The sequence below is a fragment of the Budorcas taxicolor genome, chromosome 16 (assembly GCF_023091745.1).
Source record: "Budorcas taxicolor isolate Tak-1 chromosome 16, Takin1.1, whole genome shotgun sequence".
In the NCBI taxonomy this organism is placed as follows: Eukaryota; Metazoa; Chordata; class Mammalia; order Artiodactyla; family Bovidae; genus Budorcas; species Budorcas taxicolor.
The window spans coordinates 73,141,408-73,167,369 of NC_068925.1; the positions used below are offsets into that span (position 1 = coordinate 73,141,408).

At 43.1% G+C, this 25,962-nt stretch overlaps 1 protein-coding gene across 1 annotated transcript in view; it reads left to right on the forward strand.

The window, feature by feature from the left end:
* Window positions 1–25,962, forward strand: part of KCNH1 (potassium voltage-gated channel subfamily H member 1) — a 421,111-nt gene that overhangs the window by 12,357 nt on the left and 382,792 nt on the right. Inside the window, exons 2-3 of the mRNA XM_052653941.1 lie at window positions 17,311–17,434; window positions 21,984–22,090. Coding sequence (XP_052509901.1) covers window positions 17,311–17,434; window positions 21,984–22,090 — 231 coding nt within the window. The remainder of the gene's footprint in view (window positions 1–17,310; window positions 17,435–21,983; window positions 22,091–25,962) is intronic.

Consider the following 25,962-nt stretch of genomic DNA (forward strand, 5'->3'; position numbering starts at 1 on the left):
TCTCCCTCTGGCCCTTGGTCTATCTCTCCTGTACCAAGTCTGAGGGCCTCGAGCTCTCTCCTCACTCTCTCTCTAGATGTGGCTGTGGGTCAGCCAGCTCGGGGCCGCCAGCTCTTCAGTTCCGGCTCATTCTGTGTTGGCTCCCCTTGCCCCTCACCCCTGCCCCATGCCCCTCCGTCCCTACCCTCTCTCCTCTTCTTTCCGCATCTCTCTCCCTGCTCGTCGCTGTGAGTTGCTGCCTGCCACCGATCGTCTCTGTTGTCCGACTCTGTTGCTGCCGCCTGTCTTGGTCAGTCTCTGTCATCTCTGTCCATCTCTCCCTGTTGCTGTCCGTCTTTGTCTGTAGTCTCTGCCTCTATTTATCCATCTCTACCCGGTCTGTCTGCGTGCAGTTCTCCCCTCCTGTTGCCTCAGTCACTGCCTTCTATGTACCTGTCTGAGGTTCCCATTTCTCTCGCAGGACGGCCTTTCTCCGCCTACTCACCAGCATACATGTGGTCAGCTCTGCCGACCTCTCAGCTTCAGTGTCTTAGTTTTTGTTCTGGAGGGAGAATCTGCTGGTCTAGCCCTGCCTGTGGGCTGTTCAGCCGGTTGTTCTCTGCTAGTCTAGTCTGCTGTGTCTGGGTCTTGGTTGGGGGAGCAGAGTGTAGAGTTATGTGATATACAGATACAGCTAAGCAGGGAAGTGGAGCAGAGCTTTCCAGTGAACAGAAGCGTCCCCTGTACTCCCATCATGCCTAGGACAGAGTGGATACTCAGATATTTGTTGTATGAAAGCTAGCTGCTCTGAGATTTCTCCCGTTCACCCCGATGCTATGCTCTGTCTACACTGAGCCATTTGCCATGAAAGTAGTGAAACAACACAGGAGGTAACTGTAAAGCTAACTCAAAAGATCTTTTTCTAAAATTAAGAAAAAATCTTTTTCTATGCCATTCCATATTTTTATATTGCTTACTTTGAGCCAGTTTTTTGTTTTTTTTTTTTTTTTTTTTAGTTCTGGAAATCAAATTTTTATGTTACTCAGTGATGGTCTAGTTGTTTTGTTTAAAGTGCATATATTACGTTCAGATGTGCATTAAGAAATTATTATGACTGTAAAAATGAGAATAAAGCACCCGACTGATTAATTTATTGCACCACTTTTTAAGCAATTGATCACACAGATAAATATTTCTTAGCAGTAATTCAACATATCATTGACCTCTTCTTTATTAAGTAAAAAATATCATTGAGTAATGAAAGAGTCTGTGTTTCTGAAACTATTTCAGGTATATCCTCATTCACTTCCATCCTGCTTCTGAAAGGGATTCATGTATTTTTATTGTTTTAAAACCCTTTAATTTGATGCTGAGTGAAGATGGAAGTCAGGCTTTAGAAGCCATGTGCTTAGGCGTAACCATCCAGTCAATGAAGTGTCTGAGTTTGCTTTTGAAATTGATATCTCTTTCCCCATTGTAATTTACTGACTTAATCAAAATGTATTACTGTAGGATATTAAAACCAGAGACAAAACAAACAACTATTGAATCTCTTAGGAGTTTGGTTTGTATAGTGCAAAGATTGCACCCTTGACAATTTAGAAGAGTCATTTTCATGGAATTTTATTGCTGAGAAACTGCAATACAGCCACAAAATGACTTTTGCTGATATTAAGGCTTTAGCTGTACCATACTGACTTTGCTTCTTCGCATCCCTTCTTCTCCTTTCTCCTAAATATTACCAAATCTTTTGATCTGTCTGTTTTGTTTTAAAGTTTTATCAATTTATTTATTTAGGAATCATATCCCATGCGTGGGTGACTGAGGCCCTTTGCACTGAAATATTAGTGTTTCTTAATGGGAGGCAGGGCCTATCTAACTCACAGTCCCATGCTGTTTTCACTGCATGAGTTTTGTCTGGAAGAATGAAAGCATTCATTGGAAAGCACTTTGGTGTTACTGGGGTCCGTCATCGTCCTCTGCCCTCTCATACTTTGTTAGAAGGAGTAAGCCTGTAAGTGAAAGATGAGGCGATCTAAGCCACTAACTTCTTGTTGTTGTTCAGCTGCTAAATCGTGTCCAGCTCTTTGTAACTAACTATCATGGGCCAAAGTCCCCCCAGTAATGTCACTTCAGATGTGATGGAAAGACCCAACCCTATCTGCCTCCTCTACCCACCACAGGGTAACAGTTTCCAAAGGTTAGGGGTTCTGAGCATCACGTTAAGAATTACTCTATCTCTACTGTCCTGTCTTAAATTCAAACACACCGAGAGAGACAGTAGTTTAAATAACCAACAGGGAACTCTGAATTTGTTTATAAGACAACTCTTTTCCACAATAGGAGAAATAAATTGATTTAAGTAACAGAAAGCTCAGAAAAGAGAGAAAAATACAGAAAGAGGGGATGAAGTATCCCGAATTTAATCTGCTTCACAATATTGCTTAAGCCAGGCCTTAACTATATTATAAAGATTGTTGTTGACATATCATAATATACAAGTAGCAAAATCATCTACTAGCTGTAGGTAAAAGATGACTAGTGCCCAAAGAGAGTGTAAAGATCAGTTGTCATTTCTAATTGAGTTGAGAACTTTTTTGGGCTACTGATATTTCAGAGACAATCTAGGGAAAGTTGCAATTCATGTGAGTTAATAATAAAGGTGGTGAAAACAATGAAATGGGTAACATCAGGTTATGTCTGGTACTGTTCTAAGTGCATTCATTCATCAAACATTCTGGACTACCTTCTGTGTGTTAAGGTACTGTTCTAGATGTTGGAGATTCAGTGGGAGAGGGAAAACAGGCTCTTGCTCTCATGAAGCTTGCATTCTACGGGGGAGGCAGATAATGAGCAAACATCTAGGTGTCCAACATATCAGTGGTGTCAAGTGCTTGGAGAAAGTAAGAGAAAAGGAAACAGGTATTGTCAGGTGAAGTTGGTTTTTTTTTAAAAAATTAATTGATTGGATATCTGTAGGAAAGGAACTACAATCGGCAAATATCCTGCATGCATGCTCAGTTGTGTCCAGCTATTTGCAGCCCCATGGACTGTAGCCCTCCAGGCTCCACTGTCCATGGAATTCTCCAGGCAAGAATACTATAAGTGGGTTGCCATTTCCTACTCCAGGAGATCTTCCCGACCCAGGGATCCAACCCACATGTCCTGTGCATTGGCAAGCACATTCTTTGTCACTGAGCCACTTGGGAAGCTTCCAGATGGCCTGAGTCCTACATTTGATTAGGTGTTTTTTGTTTTTATAAAAATTAATTTCTGGTATAGATTTTATTTAGGTTCAGGCAAATAAAATCGTTGTTTCCCAGTCTTTGTCTAGTGCTTCATGCCTCTTGTCCTCACCATGTATCTCAATCAGTCTTCTATTGCTCTAAAAGGAAGAAAAATGTATTAATATTTTTACTCAAACCTGCTTTCTCTAAGAGTGCTGATACCCTTAGTAATCTACAATGTTGAGAGTGTCCTGAAGGTGTGTTCTCTTCTAAGAAAAATATTCTGTTATTAGAAGCATATGGTGAAATATTTACTGTAGCTCTCTAAATAATCAGTGTTGGCAGGGAACAATAAATTTGTGTGAGCGGCTCACTGAATGCAGCTTTTATCTGTGTAATTGCCCAAACTGAGTCACTTTTCTAAGTCATTGCTTTAGTTGGTTTCTCCTTTGTTATTTGTGGTAATTATGATGAAAAGCAATTTTCTAATAATTTCCTTTTCGAGTGTCTCTGTGTTATGCTTTATGGGCAAATGGTAGGTTTGGGATGATTTTGACACACCTGATGACTGCAGTGTGGCTTGGCTCATCACCCATCCCCTGAAGAACCCTTACATGCTTGCGGGAGGAGAGCTCTCCAATGTTGAGAGGACGTTTCATTCCACCAACGGGAGGAAGACTGTGTGTGGGCTGAGAAAGGTTGAATTCAGGAAGCCTTACATTTAATTGCATGCAGTCTTCCAGCTAAAGACCCTCAGGGAGTAAAGAGGCATCTGAGGGAGTCTGGAGAACCGGGTTGATTTGCATCAAAGACCTGGAGACACTGGGAAATTTCAGAGGAGAGCCAATGAATAAATCATGGCAAGGGCAGCCAGGCTGAACCTCCACGTTTTACTGAACAATGTGGGAGGGACTCAGTTCAGAAAATAGGAGTTTGGAGGTAGGCTTAGGGCTTCAGCTGGGCCGCTGGCTGACGGGGAGTTACACATTCTACCTGAGAAACCTGTATGTGTGTGTGTGTACACACACAGACACACACAAGATATATATGTATATGTCCAAGGCATTTGTCTTATCTGGATTTTATTGATTCCAAAGGCACATTTAGGCATTTTCTGTAGATATAAATGGAAACACCGATATGTGGTTTATTACTACTGTAAAATCCCCTGACAGGATGTTTTTACATTAATACTGCGCGTCATGCTTGCGTGCTAAATCACTCATTCATGTCCTACTCTTTGTGACTCCATGGATGATAGCCCACTAGGTTCCTCTGTCCATGGGATTCCTCAGGCATGAATACTGGAGTGGGTTGCCATGCCCTCCTCCATGGGATCTTCCTGACCTAGACATCAAACCCGTGTCTCTTACATCTCCTGCACTGACACACAGGTTCTTTACCACTAGCGTCACCTGGGAAGCCCACTGCACATCATATCCCATCTTCACATCCAAACAATTCCACTGACAAAAGCCGGTACAACACAGTTCACCTAAAATGTGAGTGTCACTTCCCACTGAGTCAAGTTTAGAAGGGGTTGCTACTATTTTAAAAATGACCCGGGCTCTACAGAGTCCATCATTTGAAGAAGTGATATTTCAAGGTGATGGCTGGTTGATTACTCCACGTGGGTGTGAGGCCTGCAGGTGGCCAAGGTGTCACCTGACTCATTCTTTGTTATGAATCCAGTTACATAGAGCAGCGGTCCCCAACCTTTTAGGCACCAGGGGCTGGTTTCATAGAAGACAGTTTTTCATGGACTAGGGAGGGGGAGATGGTTTCCGAATGATTCAAGCACATTACATTTATTGTGCACTTTATTTCTATTATTATCTCAGCTCCACCGCAGATCATCAGCTATTAGATCCCAGAGGTTGGGGACCCCTGACTTAGAGCATCAGATTTGATTGCTGCCAGAAGCATGGAGACCTTGTAGCTTGCCTGCATAGAGACTCACAGAGCTGAAGTGACTGACCCACACAGCTCTTCAGGGACAATACTTCCATTTGAGCCCAACTTGTTGTTGTCTCCAGTGTTAGTCTTTCAAATGGTGCTCTGGGCTCCTAGGGATTGCTGGGGAAGGGTGAATTAATAAGGTGGCACTTACCCCTCATTTTCCCACTGGGTTTCTTTGTTGGTTGGGTTGGTTGATTGGGTTCCTTTGTTGATTGTGTTCCTTGGTGCTTCTACGTGTCATCTCAGGACTTCTTTCTCACTAGGGGACCTCTGCTTGTAGGGTCTCCATATGACCTCTCCACTAGTGTAGCTGGACTTCTCCCATAGCAGCTCAGGGCTCCCACGAGCATGGAAGCAGAAACTGGTGGACCTTAATGCTTATGGAAGTGGAGCAACATCCATTCTATTGCAATGTGTTGGTTAGAGCATGTCACAGACTCACCTAGATTCAAGGGGACAAAACAAAAGCATGAACTCAAGGGCCCTGATAACTCTGAATCTGATCTTGGTCCCTATACTCTTGCAACTCTCCCTTGCCCTCACCCCTCATGTCACATAAATGAATCATACAGAATGTACCCTTAAAGGCTGGATTCTTTCTCTTAGCATGCTTTTGAGATTCGTTCATGCTGTTGCATTCAATGACAGAACACACACACACACACGAAAAGCATGAGTGCGAGGAGCTGTGGTTTATCAGGGGCTACTGGTAGAATCTCAACTGTTTATCGTGATGCTTTGACTGTACCAGCTACCACAGAGTTGAGAGTCTGACGCAGGTTAAGGGCTGATCTTTCTAAAAATCTTTTTTTTTTTAAGAAGAGAGAAAGTGAAAAGGTCTGGCAAGGCACTGTTGGTGTTCAGGAGGGGATTGTGTTGTCTTTTGTTTTGTAGGGAGTTTGTAAAGACTCTTACCGGTGTGATTCAGTAGCGCCAGAAGGCAGGAAAGCAAATGACCTCTCAGTGCCCTTTGGGATACTAGAAGTTTGATCCCATTCATATGTGGTGTGTGGCTTAGTCGCTCAGTTGTGTCTGACTCCTTGCGACCCCATGGACTGTAGCCCATCAGGTCCTCTGCCCATGGGAATTCTCCAGGCAAGAATACTGGAGTGGGTTACCATGTCCTCCTCCAGGGGATCTTCCTGACCCAGGGATCGAACCCAGGTCTCCCGCATTGCAGGCAGATTCTTTACTGTCTGAGCCACCAGAGACCATTTTATCCTCATTGGAGACTGGCTGAAGGAGCCAGATGAAGGTCAAAATACAATATCAGCTTTTTTATTGTTAAACTAGATTGGAGAACATGGCCCTGCCATCTGTCTCCCTCCTCAAGCCTAGGCTTTGGTTTCTAGGCTGTGAGTTGCTGACCTTCTCCTAGGTCACGAATCTGGAGCTGATAGAGCAGGGGGCTGGCAGGGCCCATCACAGGTGGGATGTGTGTCTTATGAGGAGACAAGTAGCTCTGACTCAAGCTCTGTCTTCTCCCAACATACTGGGCTCAGGCTAGTTTGAGGGGCCAAGACACATAGTGGATGCCTCTTGCTCTTGAGATGCCTACTGATAGCTTGATGAATCTACTCAGGGAGATATAATTGAGGGAGGTGGAGAAAGGAGGCAAAAGTATTCATTACAACATTTCTTTCTGGGGGTGAGTGGACAGCTCAATGAAAGCCTAGGTGTAAAAGGAGAAGTGTTGCCTTTATAAAAGCCTTTTATTAAAATAGAGCTTTATAGAGTCACTGTATTCTGCCAAACCTAGAGTCCCAGAGTACCTCCAAGGACTCTGAGGGAGTCTCAGAATTTGTAAGCGCTGGTTCTGCTGATTCTGTTAAAGATTGTTGCAGAATGGTGTACAGTGAAGAACACTGGCTTTGGTGCTTGTGATTGTTAATTTTATGTGTCAACTGGGTGATGGGATGCCCAAATATATGGTTAAACATTACTGTGGATGTTTCTTTGAAGGTGTTTTCAGGTGAGTTTAGCGTTTAAATCAGTAGACTGAGTAAAGCAGATTGTTCTTCCTAATGTGGGTGGGCCTTATCCAATCAGTTAAAGGTTGGATAGAGCAAAGGACTGACCCACCCCTGAATAAGAGGGCATGCCTTACCGATTTTGAGCTGGGAGATTGTTTTTTTTTTTCCCTTTGCCTTTGGGTTTGAATGGAAACATTGCTCTTCTGTGGTCTTGCACCTGGCAGCCTTCAGACTGGAACTTACACCATCAATTCTCTTGTTTCTCAGGCCTTTAGACTCGAAATGGAACCGTACCATTGGCTCTCGTGGGTCTCTAGCTTGCCAACTATAGACCTTGGAACTTGTCAGCGTCCATAATCACATGGGCCAGTTCCTTATAATAAATCTGTCTTTCTGTCTCTCTCTCTCTCCTGTTGCTATCTCCTATCGCGACCGTTTCTCTGGGTAGCCTTGACTAATAGAGTATTAGATATGAGACAGTACCTTCTCTAGTAGATGTATGACACAGAAAGAGTTCCTTTGATTTGCTAAGTTCTCTTTGTTGTTGTTATTGTTTAGTCTCTAAGTGTGTCTGATTCTTCTGCAACCCCAAGGGCTGTAGCCTGCCAGGCTTCTCTGTCCATGGGATTTCCCAGGCACAAATACTGGAGTGGGTTGCGATTTCCTTCTCCTGGGGATCTTCCTGACCCAGGGATCAAACCTGCATATCCTGCATTGGCAGGCAAATTTTTTTCTGCTGAGCCACCAGGGAAGCCCCTAAGCTCTTTCACAAGATCTAGAAAAATGGGATAATACTCATGCCCTGCCCACCTCATGGGTGAGTATTAATACATGTGGTCTTGATGGTGATGATGCTGTCTTCATAGATAAAGAATGTCAGATAGCCTAACATTTCTCGATTTAAAATCTCCAAATCTCTTAGATCCAGATCTGGTCAGTTCTTTGTGTGTGTGTGTGTGTGTGTGTGTGTGTGTGTGTGTGTGTGTGTGTGAGAGAGAGAGAGAGAGAGAGAGAGTGTTTGTCCATGTCATGTGGCTTGTGGGATCTTAGTTCCCCAACCAGGGACTGAACCTGGACCCTCGACAGTGAGAGCCTAGCATCCTACCAGGTGGACTGCCAAGGGAATTTCTCAGATCTGGTCAATTCTGATGCAGTCTCAGGAGATTATATATTTTTAATATTTTCTCCATGCAGTCGGTTACTTTCCCAATTAAGTTTTGCTTGGCTTCAAAATAAATGTTCATTTATTGAGTTTGGAAAATGATAAGTAATCCCAGAGTTGTTTATGGTTGGATGTGGAATGCACATCTCTGCATTTGGCTAGAAGACCTGTGTCACTTCACTAGAGCCCACATATTTGGCATTCTTAACCAGTGGGAATACAGCCAGCCACCTAGAGGAATTAAGGAACCTTGGCTTAGCAAAGTTGCTATCATGGAGTCCTTGCACCAGAATTTATGCACCTTTGTTTTGTCAGGAGAGTCTAAGTTTCTGAGCCTGTCTATTCTTATGACAGATATACTTTTAGAGGCACAATGGCAAATTAACTCAGACATACCTAGGTTCACTTCTGTATTTTAACAGATTCTAGTTCCCTCACAGGCTCCCACCACACTGACTGGCAAGGGGAAATCAGTTCCGGGAGGACTCTGAAGTTTCCAGATAGCATCTCAAACTCTTCCAATTTAGGTGGTCTTTTGGGGGTAACTTGAGCTTTCTTGGTGGCTCAGATGGTAAAGAGGCTGCCTGCAATGCGGGAGACCTGTGTTCTATCCCTGGGTCGGGAAGATCCCCTGGAGAAGGAAATGGCAACCCACTCCAGTATTCTTGTCTGGGAAATCCCAAGGACAGAGAAGCCTGGCAGACTACAGTCCATGGGGTTGCAAAGTATTAGACATGACTGAGCAACTTCATTTTGGGGGGTAACTCAGTTGATTTGTGTTTAGATGCTTGTTCTACCCATAGGACTTAGGTTCTGTCTTTGATGGAATGGAACTTGGTGCTCTGCCCCAACCCAGCATACGCTGTGTGTGTGTGTGTGTGTGTATAAAACTTGATCTAATCGAGGCTCTCACTGGCTCTGTAGCTCACTGCTGATAGTTTGCTGAGCCCTCAAGTTAATCTTAGGCTTGGACAGTATGAGGAGCAGTCTTTATCTACATGGTCATCACTGACATGATGGGGACAACCATCTGCTTAGGCAGCTACACAGAAGTGGAGCAGTTGGAACCTTCTAGGTCTTTTCCAGACCCCATGGGGACTCTGGAAGGCTGAGGGGTGCTGGCAGGACCAGTGCCTTTGAGTCACCAGTGTGGTGTTCTCTCCCATCACTGAGTCTCAAAAGGGGATCTGGGCACAACGTCTCCCCTCTCCTATCATTGTGTGGAAAGAAGAGTGTTCTAGAAATACGTTGGCACACTAAGTATTAAAAAGTATGAAGTGATAGTTTGCAAGTGAGGGAAGAGAAAAAACACTGAATAGACAGACAGGAGAACTGAAGCATTTAGAAGAAGAGCAATTAGTTCTACCCACGTCAATATTTCCTGTGGGCATCATTGTGTATCACAACGAAGAATCATAATATATGACGGCAATAATGGTAGTTAACTCATAATTAAATGTCTCATTATACTTAGTATTTTAGCAGAAAGGTACGTAAATCTAATGTGTTACAAAGATTTTTCATAGAAATGGTCTGATCTTAGTGGAATAAGGAGGAGATTATGTAATATAATGATTAAAAACATGGATTTTGAAGTCAGATAGAGCAGGTTCACGGAGAAGGCAATGGCATCCCACTCCAGTACTCTTGCCTGGAAAATCCCATGGATGGAGGAGCCTGGTGGGCTGCAGTCCATGGGGTCGCACAGAGTCGGACACGACTGAGCAACTTCACTTTCACTTTCATGCATTGGAGAAGGAAATGGCAATCCACTCCAGTGTTCTTGTTTGGAGAATCCCAGGGACGGGGGAGCCTGGTGGGCTGCCGTCTATGGGGTCGCACAGAGTCGGACACAACAGAAGCGACTTAGCAGCAGCAGCAGCAGAACAGATTCAAACCCCAATTCTACCGTGCTATAACTGAGTGGGTCCTTAGAGACTTAGCTTTTCTTGAGTAAAATGATAAAATCCACGACACTTCATTCAATAAAGTAATGTTGTTGTTAGGTAGTAAGTCATGTCTGACACTTTGCGACCCCATGAACTATAGCCCACCAGACTCCTCTGTCCATGGGATTTCCCAGGCAAGAGTACTGGAGTGGGTTGCCATTTCCTCCTCCAAGAGATCTTCCCAACCCAGGGATCAAACCAGTGTCTGTTACATCTCCTGCATTGGCAGGTGGGTTCTTTACCACTGGCGCCACCTAGGAAGCTGTTATTTGTGTGGGCAATCCCTCAATTTACACATTCAGAGATTGTACTCTGGAAGGTAATTTATAGGTTATTTATTGTATCTTATGGGCTTTCCAGGTGGTACTAGTGGTAAAGCACCCGCCTGCCAATGCAGGAGATGTAAGAGAGGCAGGTTCGATCCCTGGGTTGGGAAGATCCCCTGGAGGAGGAAATACTGACCCACTCCAGTATTCCTGCCTAAGGAATCCCATGGACAGAGGAGGCTGGTGGGCTACAGTCTGTAGGGTCACAAAGAGTCAGACACGACTGAAGTGACTTAGCATGCAGGCACACATTTGTATGTTATAAATTGAATATGTTCTTTTTAGCCAACCATAGCAGGGTACACATGTGTGCTGTGAATGTGGTGGGGAAGGGGAAAGAATTTCTAAATGCTTGGTTTCTCTGGTATTAGAAGCAAATGGCTTTGTGACTGGAACTAAAATTCTTTCATTCATTTCAAGTCCGTGAATAAGAGGGAGTTCTCTTTCTCCCAAGGCATATTGTTTTATTTATTTATTTGCTTGTTTATTTAACTGAATAGTTAATTTACAATATTGTGTTAGTTTCTGGTGTACTCAAAGATATTCAGTTATACATATATTTATAATTTTTCATGTTCTTTTCCATTATAGTTTATTGTAAGATATTAAATATAGTTCCTTGTGCTATACAGTAGGACCCTGTTATTCATCTATTTTGTACATAGTGGTTTATATGTGCTAACGCCAAACTCCTAATTTACCCCTTCCTCCTACGTTTTCCCTTTGGTTCCCGTAAGTTTGTTTTCTATGTCTATGAGTCTGTTTCTGTTTCATAAGTAAGTTCATTTGTATCATATTTGAGATTCTACATATACCCTTTGATGTTTGTCTTTCTCTGGCTCATTTCACTTAGTGTGATCATCTCTACGTTCACCCATGTTTCTGCAAATGGCATTGCTCCATCCCTTTTTATGGCTAATACTCCACTGTGTGCAGGTGTCTATGTATGTGTATACCACATCTTCTTTATCCATTCATCTGTCAATGGACAGATGTTTCCTTTCTAAAATCAAAGAAGATGCTGCTGCTGCTGCTAAGTCGCTTTAGTCATGTCTGACTCTGTGTGACCCCATAGACGGCAGCCTACCAGGCTCCCCCGTCCCTGGGATTCTCCAGGCAAGAACACTGGAGTGGGTTAAAGAAGATGCTAGTGTACATGATTTTTCCCAGATAAGGCTGTAATATGCACCCCAGGAACACTTGGAGTGCTTGAGAATAATGAATACCTTTAAAAGATGACCAGACTACTTTTATGAGAAATTACAGTGACATCTGGAGCTTGAACTATATTCCATTCTCATTTTTTTAATAATTGAAAAATTTAATCAATGTTAACCTCTTCTGATTAAATTCATCAAAAATTAAGAATATATTTATTTTTATCAAAGTAGTATACGTTCATGAGTAAAAATACCAAGCTGAAGAGCTTATGAAGAATACAGTTGTCCTATGCCTGTCTTTTCACCCATCCTGCTCACTGGAGGCCACACTTTCTAATTACAGCTGTTTCTTCTTATAGTTTCTGCTGTGTCTCTAAAACAACATGCGTTGTAGCTATTTTCAGGTTTATCAACTTTAGATATTAGCTGTTGAGTTCTGTTAATTTATTTGAGCTTTCAGCTCACGTTATCTATTTCCTATCCGTCCTCCTAATATAATTATATTACTCCCTTATTGGTTATCTTTGCAGCTTTCAGTGAAATATTTATACCTTAAAAAAAATTAAATCAGCTCTAGGGACCATCTGATGATTGTTCTCCTCTTTCTTAGCTTATCGTTTGTATTTTTACAGAACTGATGAGGTTAGAGTTGATGAGGTTATTGAGACACTTACAGTCAAATATTCCATGCATACTTTGACTATGTTGGTTTGAAAAATTGGAACTTAAGATGTTTGCATGATGACGGTGATGTGATATAGTATGATTTGGCTTCCCTTCTTGCACAGCTTTTGTTTTCTTTGTTTCTAATTGCCTTTCCTGCCCCCCATTATATACCTTTACTAAACTTTTTATGTTATTCCAAATTTTCAAGAATATCATTAGATCCTGACTCCCTTTATCTCTAGATAAGTCTGTTCTGGAACTTCTTTTCTCGGAACCATTCTGTATTGAATACTTCATAGCAGCTTCCTTCCCTGCTTTCTATATTTGGAGCCACTTTCCCCCTAGTTCCCATGTTGTCTTCTTTCTTGCTTTACACCCTCTTTTTGCTGATACACATCAAGTTAACTTCCTGAGAAAGGATATATGGGACATAAATTTCCAGCCCCAAGCATCCTGTATCCTGCATTGAACCTGGACTGGTGATTCGTTTCATATATGATATTATACATGTTTCAATGCCATTCTCCCAAATCATCCCACCCTCTCCCTCTCCCACAGAGTCCAAAAGACTGTTCTATACATCTGTGTCTCTTTTGCTGTCTCGCATACAGGGTTATCATTACCATCTTTCTAAATTCTAACTGAGGAAACCAGAATTGAAAGAGACACGTGTACCCCAATGTTCATCGCAGCACTGTGTATAATAGCCAGGACATGGAAGCAACCTAGATGTCCATCAGCAGATGAATGGATAAGAAAGCTGTGGTACATATACACCATGGAGTATTACTCAGCCATTAAAAAGAATACATTTGAATCAGTTCTAATGAGGTGGATGAAACTGGAGCCTATTATACAGAGTGAAGTAAGCCAGAAAGAAAAACACCAATACAGTATACTAACACATATATATGGAATTTAGAAAGATGGCTTAATTAAAAAAAAATACCTTCTATCCTATTCTGTGCTGTTCTTTCTGCTGTTCTTATTAGGATGCATGCTGTTCTTCTTGATTGATCTGTTTGTCTTATTTTTTTCTTATGTTTTCTATGTCTCTCTCTGTTGACTTTTAAATTGTTACTCAGTTTTAATTTACAGGAGCTCTTATTTACTTGTTCATTTGTTCTCTAATGAGTCTTCCTCACGTGTCCCCCACATCTTATTTTTGTTTTATGGATATATTATCTCTTGAGCCTTTCTGAGTCTACTAATTATGTGTGTTTTTTTAAAATTCTTATCTGTTTCCTAGTCATTTTCCCTCTGCTTTCACTTTATTTTTTTGGTATGTGTGTTTACCTTTTAAATAATTTGCTTTTAGGGTGGCCTAAGATAGGAAAGAAATGTAAACATATGTAGTTAAACTATTATTTATTCCTCCCTCTCAGCACATAGTCTTACTGGGACTGGGACCCATGAAAATTTCACTCAGTTTTAACCTCCTACCTAAGTCTTCTGAGATTATTACAGTTTAGGCATTAACAAGAGAGAGAGTTAAAGCCACTCGACTTCACAAACACTCAGGGGTAATTCAGTCAATTTTGTACTTATTTTAAGGCTTAGTGGCTCAGGTCAAGAAGTGTGAGGTTTATTTTCAGGGAGAGAAGACCAATGTATAGGGATTACCTGTCTTCAGAATAAAGTCAGAAGTCCTTGACACTCAAGACTGTTCCCAGTCTGGTCTCTAGGCTCCTCTCCTGTTCGTCTTCCTGGCTGCCCTGTCTGTCTACATTAGTTTGCTTTGTGTCTCATGCCTCTAGACCTTTGCTCATGCTGGGTCCCCTGCCTGGAATGTTCCCTTCCTCCCACATCTTCTTGAGTTCACCGAAGGCAGGCATCATATTTTCATTTCTATATCTTGTTGTTTTTTGTATCATCTGTGGTAGTTATATCTTAGGCATTGAAAATGTTTAACCAAATTTTACTCATCCTTCCAGACTAGAGCAAGTTTATTCATGACCACTCTGAGACACAATTTTTTACCTCCCTTGAACAGGTTAATCATTTTATTCCCTGTTTCTTTAGTTAGTTGTATGCATGCCTATTTATCCTGGTAAGTTCCTGGAGAACACGTACCATGTCTTGCCAAGCTGGATATCCCAGGGTTTCGCATTGTGTGTTGTACCTAGTGGGAATCAGAAGTATTTATGTATGTCTGGGAGGGATAGAAGAAAAGACCAGCCATAGATTTTTATTAAAGGTGTATTTATAAGGCTAGTGGGTTTGTAGATACACTTTATGAAGGTGCTATTTTCTGTTCATTTTCAATATACCAAAGCATTCTCAAGAGTAGAGTAAGAGTAGATTACTGTGTACCTCATATGAATGTGTGTATCACAACAGATATGTACACAGACACGTATCTTCAGCAAAGAGAAAGAAGCGGAACAAATAAGAAGTAACACTCTCTAAATTCAGTTAGGGGTTAGAGCTTTGAAGCTTTGAATCTTCATAAAATGAATCCCTCCCTGAGTGGAAATGCTTGCTCAGGCTGACAGTAAGCATTGCTTCCATCGCTAATAACTAAGTAAATAAGCTCTTCTTTCATTTTAATTCTGCTGCTTCTGACCATCGGACCAATATTGTTTTATCTGATGCTGAATCTCGGACCCTCTGAGGCTCAGGTTGGCTGCAAGTGCCATAGCCCATGGGGTTAGCAGTGTGCCCACCTCGCCACACCCAGGGGTCTCAGGGAGAAGTCTTACTTCCAATACAGAGGTGATCTCTGATTACTTGGAGCAAATGGAAATTTCGAGTAAGAAATGAAGGAGCCGTGGCACCTGCCCTAGATTGAGGAGTCAGGCTTAGGAGCCCAGGTGGCCCTTGAAAGCATCTGCAGGCAGGGTAAGGGACGCAGCCCTGCTCTCACAGCGGGACAGGGTGGATGGATGTTCACCAGGTGACCATCTGCCATTCCTGCTTGTGTCCACTGGCGGAGGCTCAGGTGTGTGGGGCCCATCTGGCTGAGGTAAGGTCTCTCTTGGGGAAGGAAGTCATGCTAACGACCCTTTAGCTTTCAGCTCTCCTGGTGGTGGAGACCACCCAGCAGAGACATCACCTTTCCCCAGGAGGGGCTCCAGCAGATAGTGAGGGCACAGTGGACCACCACCACCTTTTGGATCACCAGAAAGGAAGAGGTATCCAGGTACACTGTCTGTGTGGCTGGAGCACTGCAGAGAGGCTTCTCAAAGCTGCCGGCAGCTAAACTGCCCACTTGAATCTAAAAGTTCTCAAATGTTTGCAGGTGTTAATAAACAAACCAAATGTCACAAAAAAAGAGTTGCTTACTATATTTAGCTATTCCTCCTGTGTCTCTTTCCTCTGTTCCTTCTCACATAGATAGGAAAGGATGATTACCCATACTGTGAATAATCTGTAAGTGACATACTAGAGCCAAATTAACCTCCCAATTAAATGAAGACATTGCATGTCACCACCACTCCACTCCACAGAGAGTACATGTATAAACAACTCTCCTCTGGTTTCCGACAAAGGGAGGGTCTGTATGGGTGTTCTTTGCTTCCTTTTGGGTAGGGGGAGGTGGGGAAGGGGTGATTATTCTGTGGAAAGGAAAGCGTCAAGCCAAAATAATGATTATATTTAAGTTCTGGATGTTATTTGCTTAAGGTCTTGAAAAGAGAAAAGGAATACGTGATTTCCTGAGCACAAAAGGTGTTGAAGGCTTTTGATCTTTAAAAATGTGGAAAGTGGTGAGAACATGCCCGACAACCAAACATATCTGGCTTGCTTAATCCCTGCATCTTGAGTGAATGGTGGTCTAGTGTTCCGTGAAAGAGGTCTGAACTGTGCCTTCTGTGGCTCCAGGATTTCGAATCAGTAAGGTTTGTCATTGCCTGGCGTCTTGATCAGGTTCCACAGAGCCCCAGGATTAGGGATCTAGTCGCTTCCTCACCAAGAAGAAGGGTCTCTGATATGTGTGTTCCACGAGGCATTCTGCTGCTGTCCCCTTTGCCTCTCTAAGGAGGCCTTCTCCTCCATGGACTGGCAATTGCTAATCAGGGTGAGTAAGGCCAATTTGTCACTTTTGCCCAAAAGATTGACAAGCTAAGATGCTGTATGGAACTCAGAAGAAATTACTTTCAGTTTCTTGCTAGCTCCACGTTAGCATGCTCTCACTGAGATGAAAAATTAGGACTTGAATATGTCTTATGGAAATCAGTGGATTTCTACAGGAAACGTTGTTTGGTTAAGCATGCTTCCTTTGGAGTACATTACTTTGCTGACAAGGGTCTGTCTAGTCAAAGCTATGGTTTTTCCAGTAGTCATGTATGGATGTGAGTGTTGGACTGGAAAGAAAGCTGAGTGCCAGAGAATTGATGCTTTTGAACTGTGGCGTTGGAGAAGACTCCTGAGAGTCCCTTGGACTGCAAGGAGATCAAACCAGTCCATCCTAAAGATCAGTCCTGAATAGTCATTGGAAGGGCTGATGCTGAAGCTGAAAGTCCAATACTTTGGCTACCTGATGCAAAGAAGTAACTCGTTGGAAAAGACTGTGATGCTGGGAAAGATTGAAGGCAGGAGGAGAAGGGGATGACAGAGGATGAGAGAGTTGGTTGACATCACCGACTCAATGGACATGAGTTTGAGCAAGCTCTGGGAATTGGTGATGGACAGGGAAGCCTGGCATGCTGCAGTTCATGGGGTCACAAAGAGTCGGACACGACTGAGCAACTGAACTGAACTAAACTGAACCTCAGCATTTGCTTCCAAATATCCAGTCTGAGAGCTCTGTTCTCCTGTGTTTCTCAGAGGGCCAGTTTCCTATTCAAGAGACTATTTTGGGGGGAAACAAAAAATACCTGGATTGGTTATTATTTATGTCCTCATTGAGTCTCAATAATGCCTTGCCTCATGTGCCCTCTTCTTCTCCTTCTTTTTTTCTTTTCAACAGATACTAACTTTGTGTTGGGGAATGCCCAGATAGTGGACTGGCCTATCGTGTACAGCAATGATGGATTTTGCAAGCTGTCTGGCTATCACAGGGCAGAAGTGATGCAAAAAAGCAGTACCTGCAGGTATTTATGTTTGGGCTTGTTCTGTTGAACACTGTTTCATGGTATCTTTTTGGAAAAAGAAAATAGCATACTCAACTTGAGAATTTCCTTTCAAGCAGTTTCATTCAGGAATGTACTTCCGAGGTGGCACAAGTGGTAAAGAATCTGCCCGCCCATGCAGGAGACACAGGAGATGCAGGTTTGATCCCTGGGTCAGGAAGATCCTCTGGAGGAGGAGATGGCAATCCACTCCAGTATTCTTCCCTAAAAAATCCAATGGACAGAGGAACCTGGAGGGCTACAATCCAAAGGGTTGCAAAGAGTCAAACACGACTGAGTGACTAAGCACATTCAGGAATACTTATCACACTGTCATCTCTAGGTCACACACTGCACTGGGAAAATGAAAGAAGGTCTATAACATGGTCTCTACAACTAATGAATTTACAGTCAGTGAGATGAGGGAAGACCTAGAAAAACTCAGGAAAGTCATTTTATCAGTAAAATGTCAACTCAAAATTTTGAGGTTTTAGATCGAGAAGGCAATGGCACCCCACTCCAGTACTCTTGCCTGGAAAGTCCCATGGACAGAGGAGCCTAGTAGGCTGCAGTCCATGGGGTCGCGAAGAGTCAGAAACGACTGAGCGACTTCACTTTCACTTTTCACTTTCACGCATTGGAGAAGGCAATGGCAACCCACTCCAGTGTTCTTGCCTGGAGAATCCCAGGGACGGGGGAGTCTGGTGGGCTGCCGTCTATGGGGTCGCACAGAGTTGGACACGACTGAAGTGACTTAGCAGCTTAGCGGATGGAAATTATGTGAAAATTAGAAGATTAAACAAAGTTAAATGAAGATGAAATAAAAATTTAGGTCATTAAATTAATTTTTAAAATATATGGTCATTAAAAAGTTTTTTTTTATTCTTTGGCCACATCAAGTGGCATATGGGATCCTAGTTCCCTGATCAGGGATTGACCCTGTACCCCCTGCATTTTAAGTGTGGAGCTTTAACCACTGGACCACCACAGAAGTCCCTGTCTCGCCATTTTTGAAGAATAAATACCGTTTTGGAGACATGGGCCATGCTCATAGGGCTTTTCATCAGAAAAAGGGAAGAGGCCATGTTTTGCTGCCTTGCTGTTGCCACATCTGTCTTTGATCACTGATTCAAAGACGCAATGCAGCGTGGGCATTTGACAGGGTTACTAGCCAAGTAGTGCCCTTGGGCTGTGTCACTAGAAAAGCGCTTTTAGAGCATCTTCAAGGTGCTGAGTGGAGCCTGTGGCCCAGACCCTGTGCTATCTCAGCAAGGTCTTGGCTCCATAGCCTTTTGCTCTTCTCACTCTTTGCCTTCCTCAAGGTCGTCTGTCTTCAGTGGTGTTTGCATGCAGTGGAATCATCTTCCTAAACCTGTGTGCTGTGCTTAGCTGCTTCAGTCATCTCTGACTCTTTGCCACCCCATGGACCGTAGCCCACTAGGTTCCTCTATCCATGGGATTCTTCAGACAATACTAGAGTGGGTCGCCATGCCCTCCTTCAGGGGATCTTCCTGACTCAGGGATCGAACCTGCATCTCCTGCATTGGCAGGTGGATCCTTTACTGCTGAGCCACCCAGGAAGCTCTTCCTAAACCTGCTACAGCCAAAAATGAACTCGTCTCCAAAGGGTGGATAAATCCGTTCAACCCAGGCATAGTCTTTGGTTCTCAGAAGTTGCATATTCTTTGTATTAAACCAACCAAGTAACTCATTTGGTGAAAAGGATTAAATGTTTTGAAAATATTATCATTTTCTTAAATCTTAGGTTTTGGGGACTGGGAAATGGAAAGTTTAAGCTTCCCTCAAAGTTTTAGAAATTATGACTCAAGTATTACAGTAGAATTCTCTTACATTCTTGGTGTGCTCTTATCCTCTGAGGTATCTGTGTGTCCGCGTCTACGTGTTCATCTGTATGTGTACAAACACGATCTGAACACATTGGGAGAGTGAACTTTGCTTTCTAGTGTGGCTTGAGCAGTCTTTCCTTACCTGTCTTGCTTCTTATTGACTATCATCAAACACTTTAAGAAAATCAGATAAGAGTACTGGATAATTTTTATGCAGATAAGAGAACTTAGTAAGTTTCTAACTAAGAAATTTACTTATTTCTCTGAAGGTGTCCCTTTTCTAGCAGGAAAGATAGCATGCCCTGTGTTAGCTACATCCCTAATAGCTCAGGGGCCTTTGGCTGATTTCCTGCATCGCAGGCATCTGAAATCTAAAGTCCAGAGAAAGGAAACTTGTATCTACCACTGAACTCCAGCCTGAAAAAGCACACAGAATAGGGAAAGCTGGATGTAATGACGGCACTTCATTTGTGTGAAGACTCCATTTAGCAGGGGTTGATTTTACCTTGTGAAGGAAATTGCCAGCCTGTATACCATCACATCACTTAAATGGAGGTCACTTATCTAGCAAATCCATTCAGAAAGGGAAAGTGGGAGGAAGCTAAACAGGCCTTTGAGCAACTGGCTAAGTGAAATGGTAATAGAGCCTAAGTTTTTACTTCGGAAGAGAAAGAAATCCTCTTGTTCTCAGGCACGGCTAATTTAGTTTTGATCTATCCTTCTTTTTAAAGGTAATTCACCAAGTATGGTTGTCTCTTTTCCTGATTTATAGTTGAAGAACACAGCCCCAGAGCAGCGCATTACAGGAGATGGGCACACAGGAAACTACAGATGATTGACTTGGTGGTTTGGGAACTGTGCTTCCTAACTTCTGAGGTTCTTGTTAGCTCTGAAATTCTTTGATTCTATGATTCAAGTCATCAAGAAAAAGCTAGGTTGCACAGCTAGGTGTGCACAATTTTAGGAGATGGGTTGTGTATTGTTGGGGAACCCATGCCGCAGCTTCTACATCACCTAAGGCTTGCGGGCTGAGTGTGGCCATTCTTCCTTGTTGGTGTCACCTGAAGGCCTGGAGGGGGGGATATGCTCGCAGGGTCCACTGGCAGCCTTGTCGGAGGACTGGCCTTTGCAGCCCCATTGAGGGATGGCTTTTCTTCTCTTGCATTCTGTTAGTGTCCTGTGCCGTGGTTTACTCTACCAAGTTGTTAGTGAGGGGGGAGCATAACCCATTCCTAGAGGAATAAACCTTAGTCTTCAGACCATATTCGGTGTGAGACCCAAGAAAGTGGATGGTCCTAGCAGTTACTGCCTCGCAGAGAGTCAGTATTACTAGACAGGAGCTTCTACTACTGAGTTTTTTCCTAATTGTTTTTTCATGCTGCTTATTAATTCTGTTAGTTTACTTTTCTCCAAATGTGAAGAATGAAAAGTGAAAGTCTTAGTTGCTCAGTCATGTCCAATTCTTTGTGACCCCATGGACTGTAGCCTGCAGACGCCTCTGTCCATGGAATTCTCCAGGCAAGAATACTTGGAGTGGGTTGTTGTTCCCTTTCCCTGACCCAGGGATCGAACCTGGGTCTCCTGCATTGCAGGGAGATTCTTTACCATCTGAGCCACCAAGGTAGTCCTTACTAACTTTTTTTAAACTTATTAACCCTTTCGGTTTATTTTTCTCCAAATGCGAGGAGTATGGAAATTAGGAAGAATTTGTAGAATTTTATCATCTTGATTTTTTGAACCCAGTTCTCTGTTTTCTTTGTTAGTGGGGGTGGGCCGGAAAAGGAGCTGCAAAGACAGTGGCTGACTTGCTGAATCTTCTTTTCTTTCCTTAGCTATATCTTGCAAAGAGCATCAAATTGCACCCTTTTTCTTGTTTGATTGGTGACTTTTTGTGATTTTTTTTTCCTATTCTCTTGTTTATTTTGTTGGGAATTAGGAGAGGAAAAAAATCTGTAGTCCAAATTTATTCTTCTGTCCTTCTCAGGAAGTCTCCCAGAATTGTATTTCTAAAATGCAGATTTGATCATGCAACTCCTTTGCTTAAAACCCTCCAGTGGCTCTCTCTGCCTTGTTTTTGGGATAAAGTTTAAATTACTTCACCTGGTCTATAATGCCATGGTCTCTTCCATGGCCTGACTCTTTCTTTCTTCTGTATATTATCGGTTGCAAATTTTCCCTTCAGTATCTACATTCCAGGCACACTGACCTGAACCGTATTCAGGTTCCAGGATTAACCTCCCTCTCACCCCTGTGCCTTTGCAATGCTCCTTTTTTGCCTAGAACGTTCTTTTCACTCCCTTTTTCAGCGAATTTCCACCTGCTCTTTAGATCTCACTTCTCCTTGCCTCTGGAAAGCCTGTCTGACCACTCGGTGCTCTGTGTCTACTGTTTGTATTGTCATTCCTGTGTAGGGTCATACTGTTTTCTAATCTGCTATTTAGATCGCTGTTTTCTAGTGTGTCTCTCCTATCAGACCATTAGTTTTCTGGAGGGGAGATGGTGACGGAGTGTTGATCCCATTTCAGTTAGTAAATTTCTTCTGATGGCACACATGTTTTCATTGTGTGTGTATGTGTGTTTCACAGTGCATAGCACAGTGCTGGGTATATAGCAGGTATTCAACAGATGCTTGTAGAATAACAAATACTTGCTCATCTAACTCGGGCTGTTTGGTTGTTTTGCAGTTTTATGTACGGGGAGCTGACCGATAAAGATACCATTGAAAAAGTGCGGCAAACCTTTGAGAACTATGAGATGAATTCCTTTGAAATTCTGATGTACAAGAAGAACAGTGAGTATTCAGAACATTCTGAATCATACCTTGATGTGCTTGGAAGAGCATAGCTACTCTTTCTCTATCGCTGTCTTGGGTTTTCTTTTCTCTCATCAGCTAAATGTTGTGTCTTGAAGCCATTGTGTTTGTTGGACTAAGTGGTATGGATTGATGAGTTCAGTCCTGCACAGGAGCATTTGTACTTCTCACTAACAAGTTAAGACTTCTTGATGTCTTTTCTGCCAAGAGTTAGTGTTTTTCCTATTGATTTTCTTATGATGAGTTGCTGGCTTAAGATACTGGTAGACTTAAAGGCTATTTTACTGGAAGAGAGGAGGTAGGTCAGATTCTCTGTCCAGTTCACCTTCATATCTCTCTCCCTATAGCGCTTAGCATAGCAGGTATTATCAGTTGATTGCCCAATGAAGAATTTCTGAATAAAATTTTGTTTCCCTGGTGACCCCAGTTTTCTGTAAGAGACAGTATTAATAGTCATAGTGTTTGTATTGTTAATTTATATTTATTTTCTCTATAATCACTTCTAAAAGTATAGTAATGAAGAATCTAGGTCAATAGCCATACACAAGTATAAAACTTACTTTTCTCTTAGAGGTTTCCTATTGAGTGGAGATTAATTATATTAGAAGTATGAAAAGCAGGTCATGTGGAGACATGGCAGTAACAGGGTGCAGACGTGTTGAAGGGTGCTTTCTCTTTTTGAAACACTATTTGGTTTGTAAAGAATCCTGTTCTTTATATATAGGATTGAACTAGGTAAGTCATTGGTTCACTAGAAAATGTCCAGAGTGGCCCAGGTGGCGCGGGAGGAAACATGTTTATTTTGGTGGCATTCAGGGTGATGTGTTTCACTCTGGAAAGCAAAGGGCACATGTGGCTTTTATCCAGAAGGACCTGGGGCCTTTTTTCAGTCTGGAGTGCTGGAGCAGACAACTGAGAGGACTCTTTCCTGGATGGCAGGTGCGGATGCCGAGCCGAGAGATTATCTTTGAGCATCAGCAACTCTGCGAGGGCTGGTCCCGTGATTTCTCTCTAGAGCTGCTACCCTGCTCATTTCACCCACTCAGCCAGTAGACCTCGTTCCTACCCTGTACCTCCCCTAGTTCCTGTCTTGAGACATTTTGCCAAACAGGGCTGAGAGGAATGAAGTGAAAGATGGTGACCAGCTCTATGCCAGCCCTTCCTCTACGGGAACACAGCTCAAAGCCACAGCTCTTCCCAGGAGCATGCCAGCAGTGCCTTCTCATGGGAGAGGGGACTCTGCCTGTGTGCCCCGAAATAAGGGAGTGACTTAAAGGTTTCCCATGTTGGCAGTGTTGTGTCCTGAACAGCATAGATTTCCTCACATCACAGAATACTACATTGGGATCCCATATGGCGCTAGTGGTAAAGAACCCACCTGCCAGTGCAGGAGATACAACAGACGTAGGTTTGATCCCTGGGTCGGGAAGACCCCTTGGAGTAGGAAATGGCAACCCACTCTAGTATTCTTGCCTGGAGAATCCCACAGACAGAGAAGCCTGGCAGGCTACTATCCATGGAGTCACAAAAAGTTGGACACGAGTGAACGACCAAGCATAGATATACACAGCATAGATCTCAAAGACAATGCCCTGCATTTCTATTTTGCTTCAGAGTTTTCACACTTTGTTAGACTATGCATTTAACTTGCTCAAAGTCCACTATACATGTTGGCACTAAAGAGAAAGAGAGGGATACAAAATTAAAACCAAGTTAGCGATTCCACTCGGAGAAGGCAATGGCAACCCACTCCAGTATTCTTGCCTGTCAAATCCCATGGATGGAGGAGCCTGGTAGGCTGCAATCCATGGGGTCACTAGGAGTCGGACATGACTGAGCGACTTCACTTTCACTTTTCACTCTCATGCATTGGAGAAGGAAATGGCAACCCACTCCAGTGTTCTTGCCTGGAGAATCCCAGGGATGGGGGAGCCTGGTGGGCTGCCATCTCTGGAGCTGCACAGAGTCGGACATGACTGAAGTGACTTCGCAGCAGCAGCAGCAGCAGCAGCAGCAGCGATTCCACTTGCTGTTGTCTTCAGTGGACACATACCCCAATCCTACTGTATCTCATTGCACTAAAGATGATTCTGATATTTCTGTTTCTGTACCTTAGGTAGACATGGGCTATGCATGGAAGCAGGTCAGTGCAGCTCATGTTTTTACCAAATTATTAGCATCTCTCCCCTCCCTGGAGGTTGTGCTGGGCTTACTGAGAGAGACATGCCAGTCCCTGGAGTGGCATGTCAGCCTGGGTATGGACTCTACTTCGTGGATGATAGGAAGGCATTCTCAAGGGTGATTGAGGTCCTGTGAAACTTTTTTAGAAAATACACTCAGTGGAAGGTATGACTCCACTCTATTTAAAAATGTTGATTCTCTAAGCCCAGTGAGGTGGGCATGGCGGATGTCATCTCCATTGTATAAGAAGGTAAATTCCTCACCCGAGGTCATGCACAGCCAGGACCTGGTTTCCAGTGCTTCCCTATGGCCATTCTCTCCAGACTGGGTTAGATTTAGTGGGGGCACAGGGCAGGACCACCACATATGATGATGCAACCCTGCATAGGGGACAACTGGAAAGCAGTTTGCTGAGTCCTCAGAGCACCCTGACCTAAAACTGCATTTCTGCTGAGGGGTGAACTTCTCCTAATTTACACAAGGATGTCCAGTGCGTTTGCAGGGGTTTCGTTCAAGGCTCAGTTTAGTTCAGTTGCTCAGTCATGTCTGACTCTTTGTGACTCTGGACTGCAGCATGCCAGTCTTCCCTGTCCATCATCAACTCCCGGAGCCTACTCAAACTCATGTCCATCACGTCAGTGATGCCATCCAGCCATCTCATCTTCTGTCGTCCCCTTCTCCTCCTGCCTCAATCTTTCCAAGCATCAAGGTCTTTTCCAAGGAGTCAGTTCTTCACATCAGGTGGCCAAAGTACTGGAGTTTCAGCTTTAGCATCCGTCCATCCAATGAATATTCAGGAGTGATCTCCTTTAGGATTGACTGGTTGGATCTCCTTGCAGTCCAAGGGACTTTCAAGAGTCTTTTCCAACACCACAGTTCAAAAGCATCAGTTCTTCAGTGCTCAGCTTTCTTTATAATCCAACTCTCACATCCATACATGACTACTGAAAAAACCATAGCTTGAACTAGACGAACCTTTGTTGGTAAAGTAATGTCTCGCTTTTAAATATGCTGTTGGTCATAGCTTTTCTTCCAAGGAGAAAGTGTCTTTTAATTTCATGGCTGCAGTCACCATTTGCAATGATTTTGAAGCCCCCCAAAATAACATCTGTCACTGTTTCCCCATCTGTTTGCCATGAAGTGATGGGACCAGATCTTAGTTTTCTGAATGTTGAGTTTCAAACCAACCTTTTCACTCTCCTGTTTCACTTTCATCATGAGGCTCTTTAGTTCTTCACTTTCTGCCATAAGGGTGGTATCATTTGCATATGTGAGGTTATTGGTATTTCTCCTGGCAATCTTGATTCCAGCTTGTGCTTCATCCAGCCTGGCATTTTGCATAATGTATTCTGTATATAAGTTAAATAAACAGGGTGACAATATACAGCCTTGACGTACTCCTTTCTCAATTTGGAACCAGTCTGTTGTTCCATGTCCACTTCTAACTGTTGCTTCTTCACCTGCATACAGATTTCTCAGGAGGCAGGTCAGATGATCTGGTAGTCCCATCTCTTTCTGAATTCTCCACAGTTTGTTGTGATCCACACAGTCAAAGGCTTTGGCATAGTTAATAAAGCAAAGTGAAGTGAAGTCACTCAGTCGTGTCCGACTCTTTGTGACCCCGTGAACTGTAGCCCACCAGGCTCCTCTGTCCTTGGGATTCTCCAAGC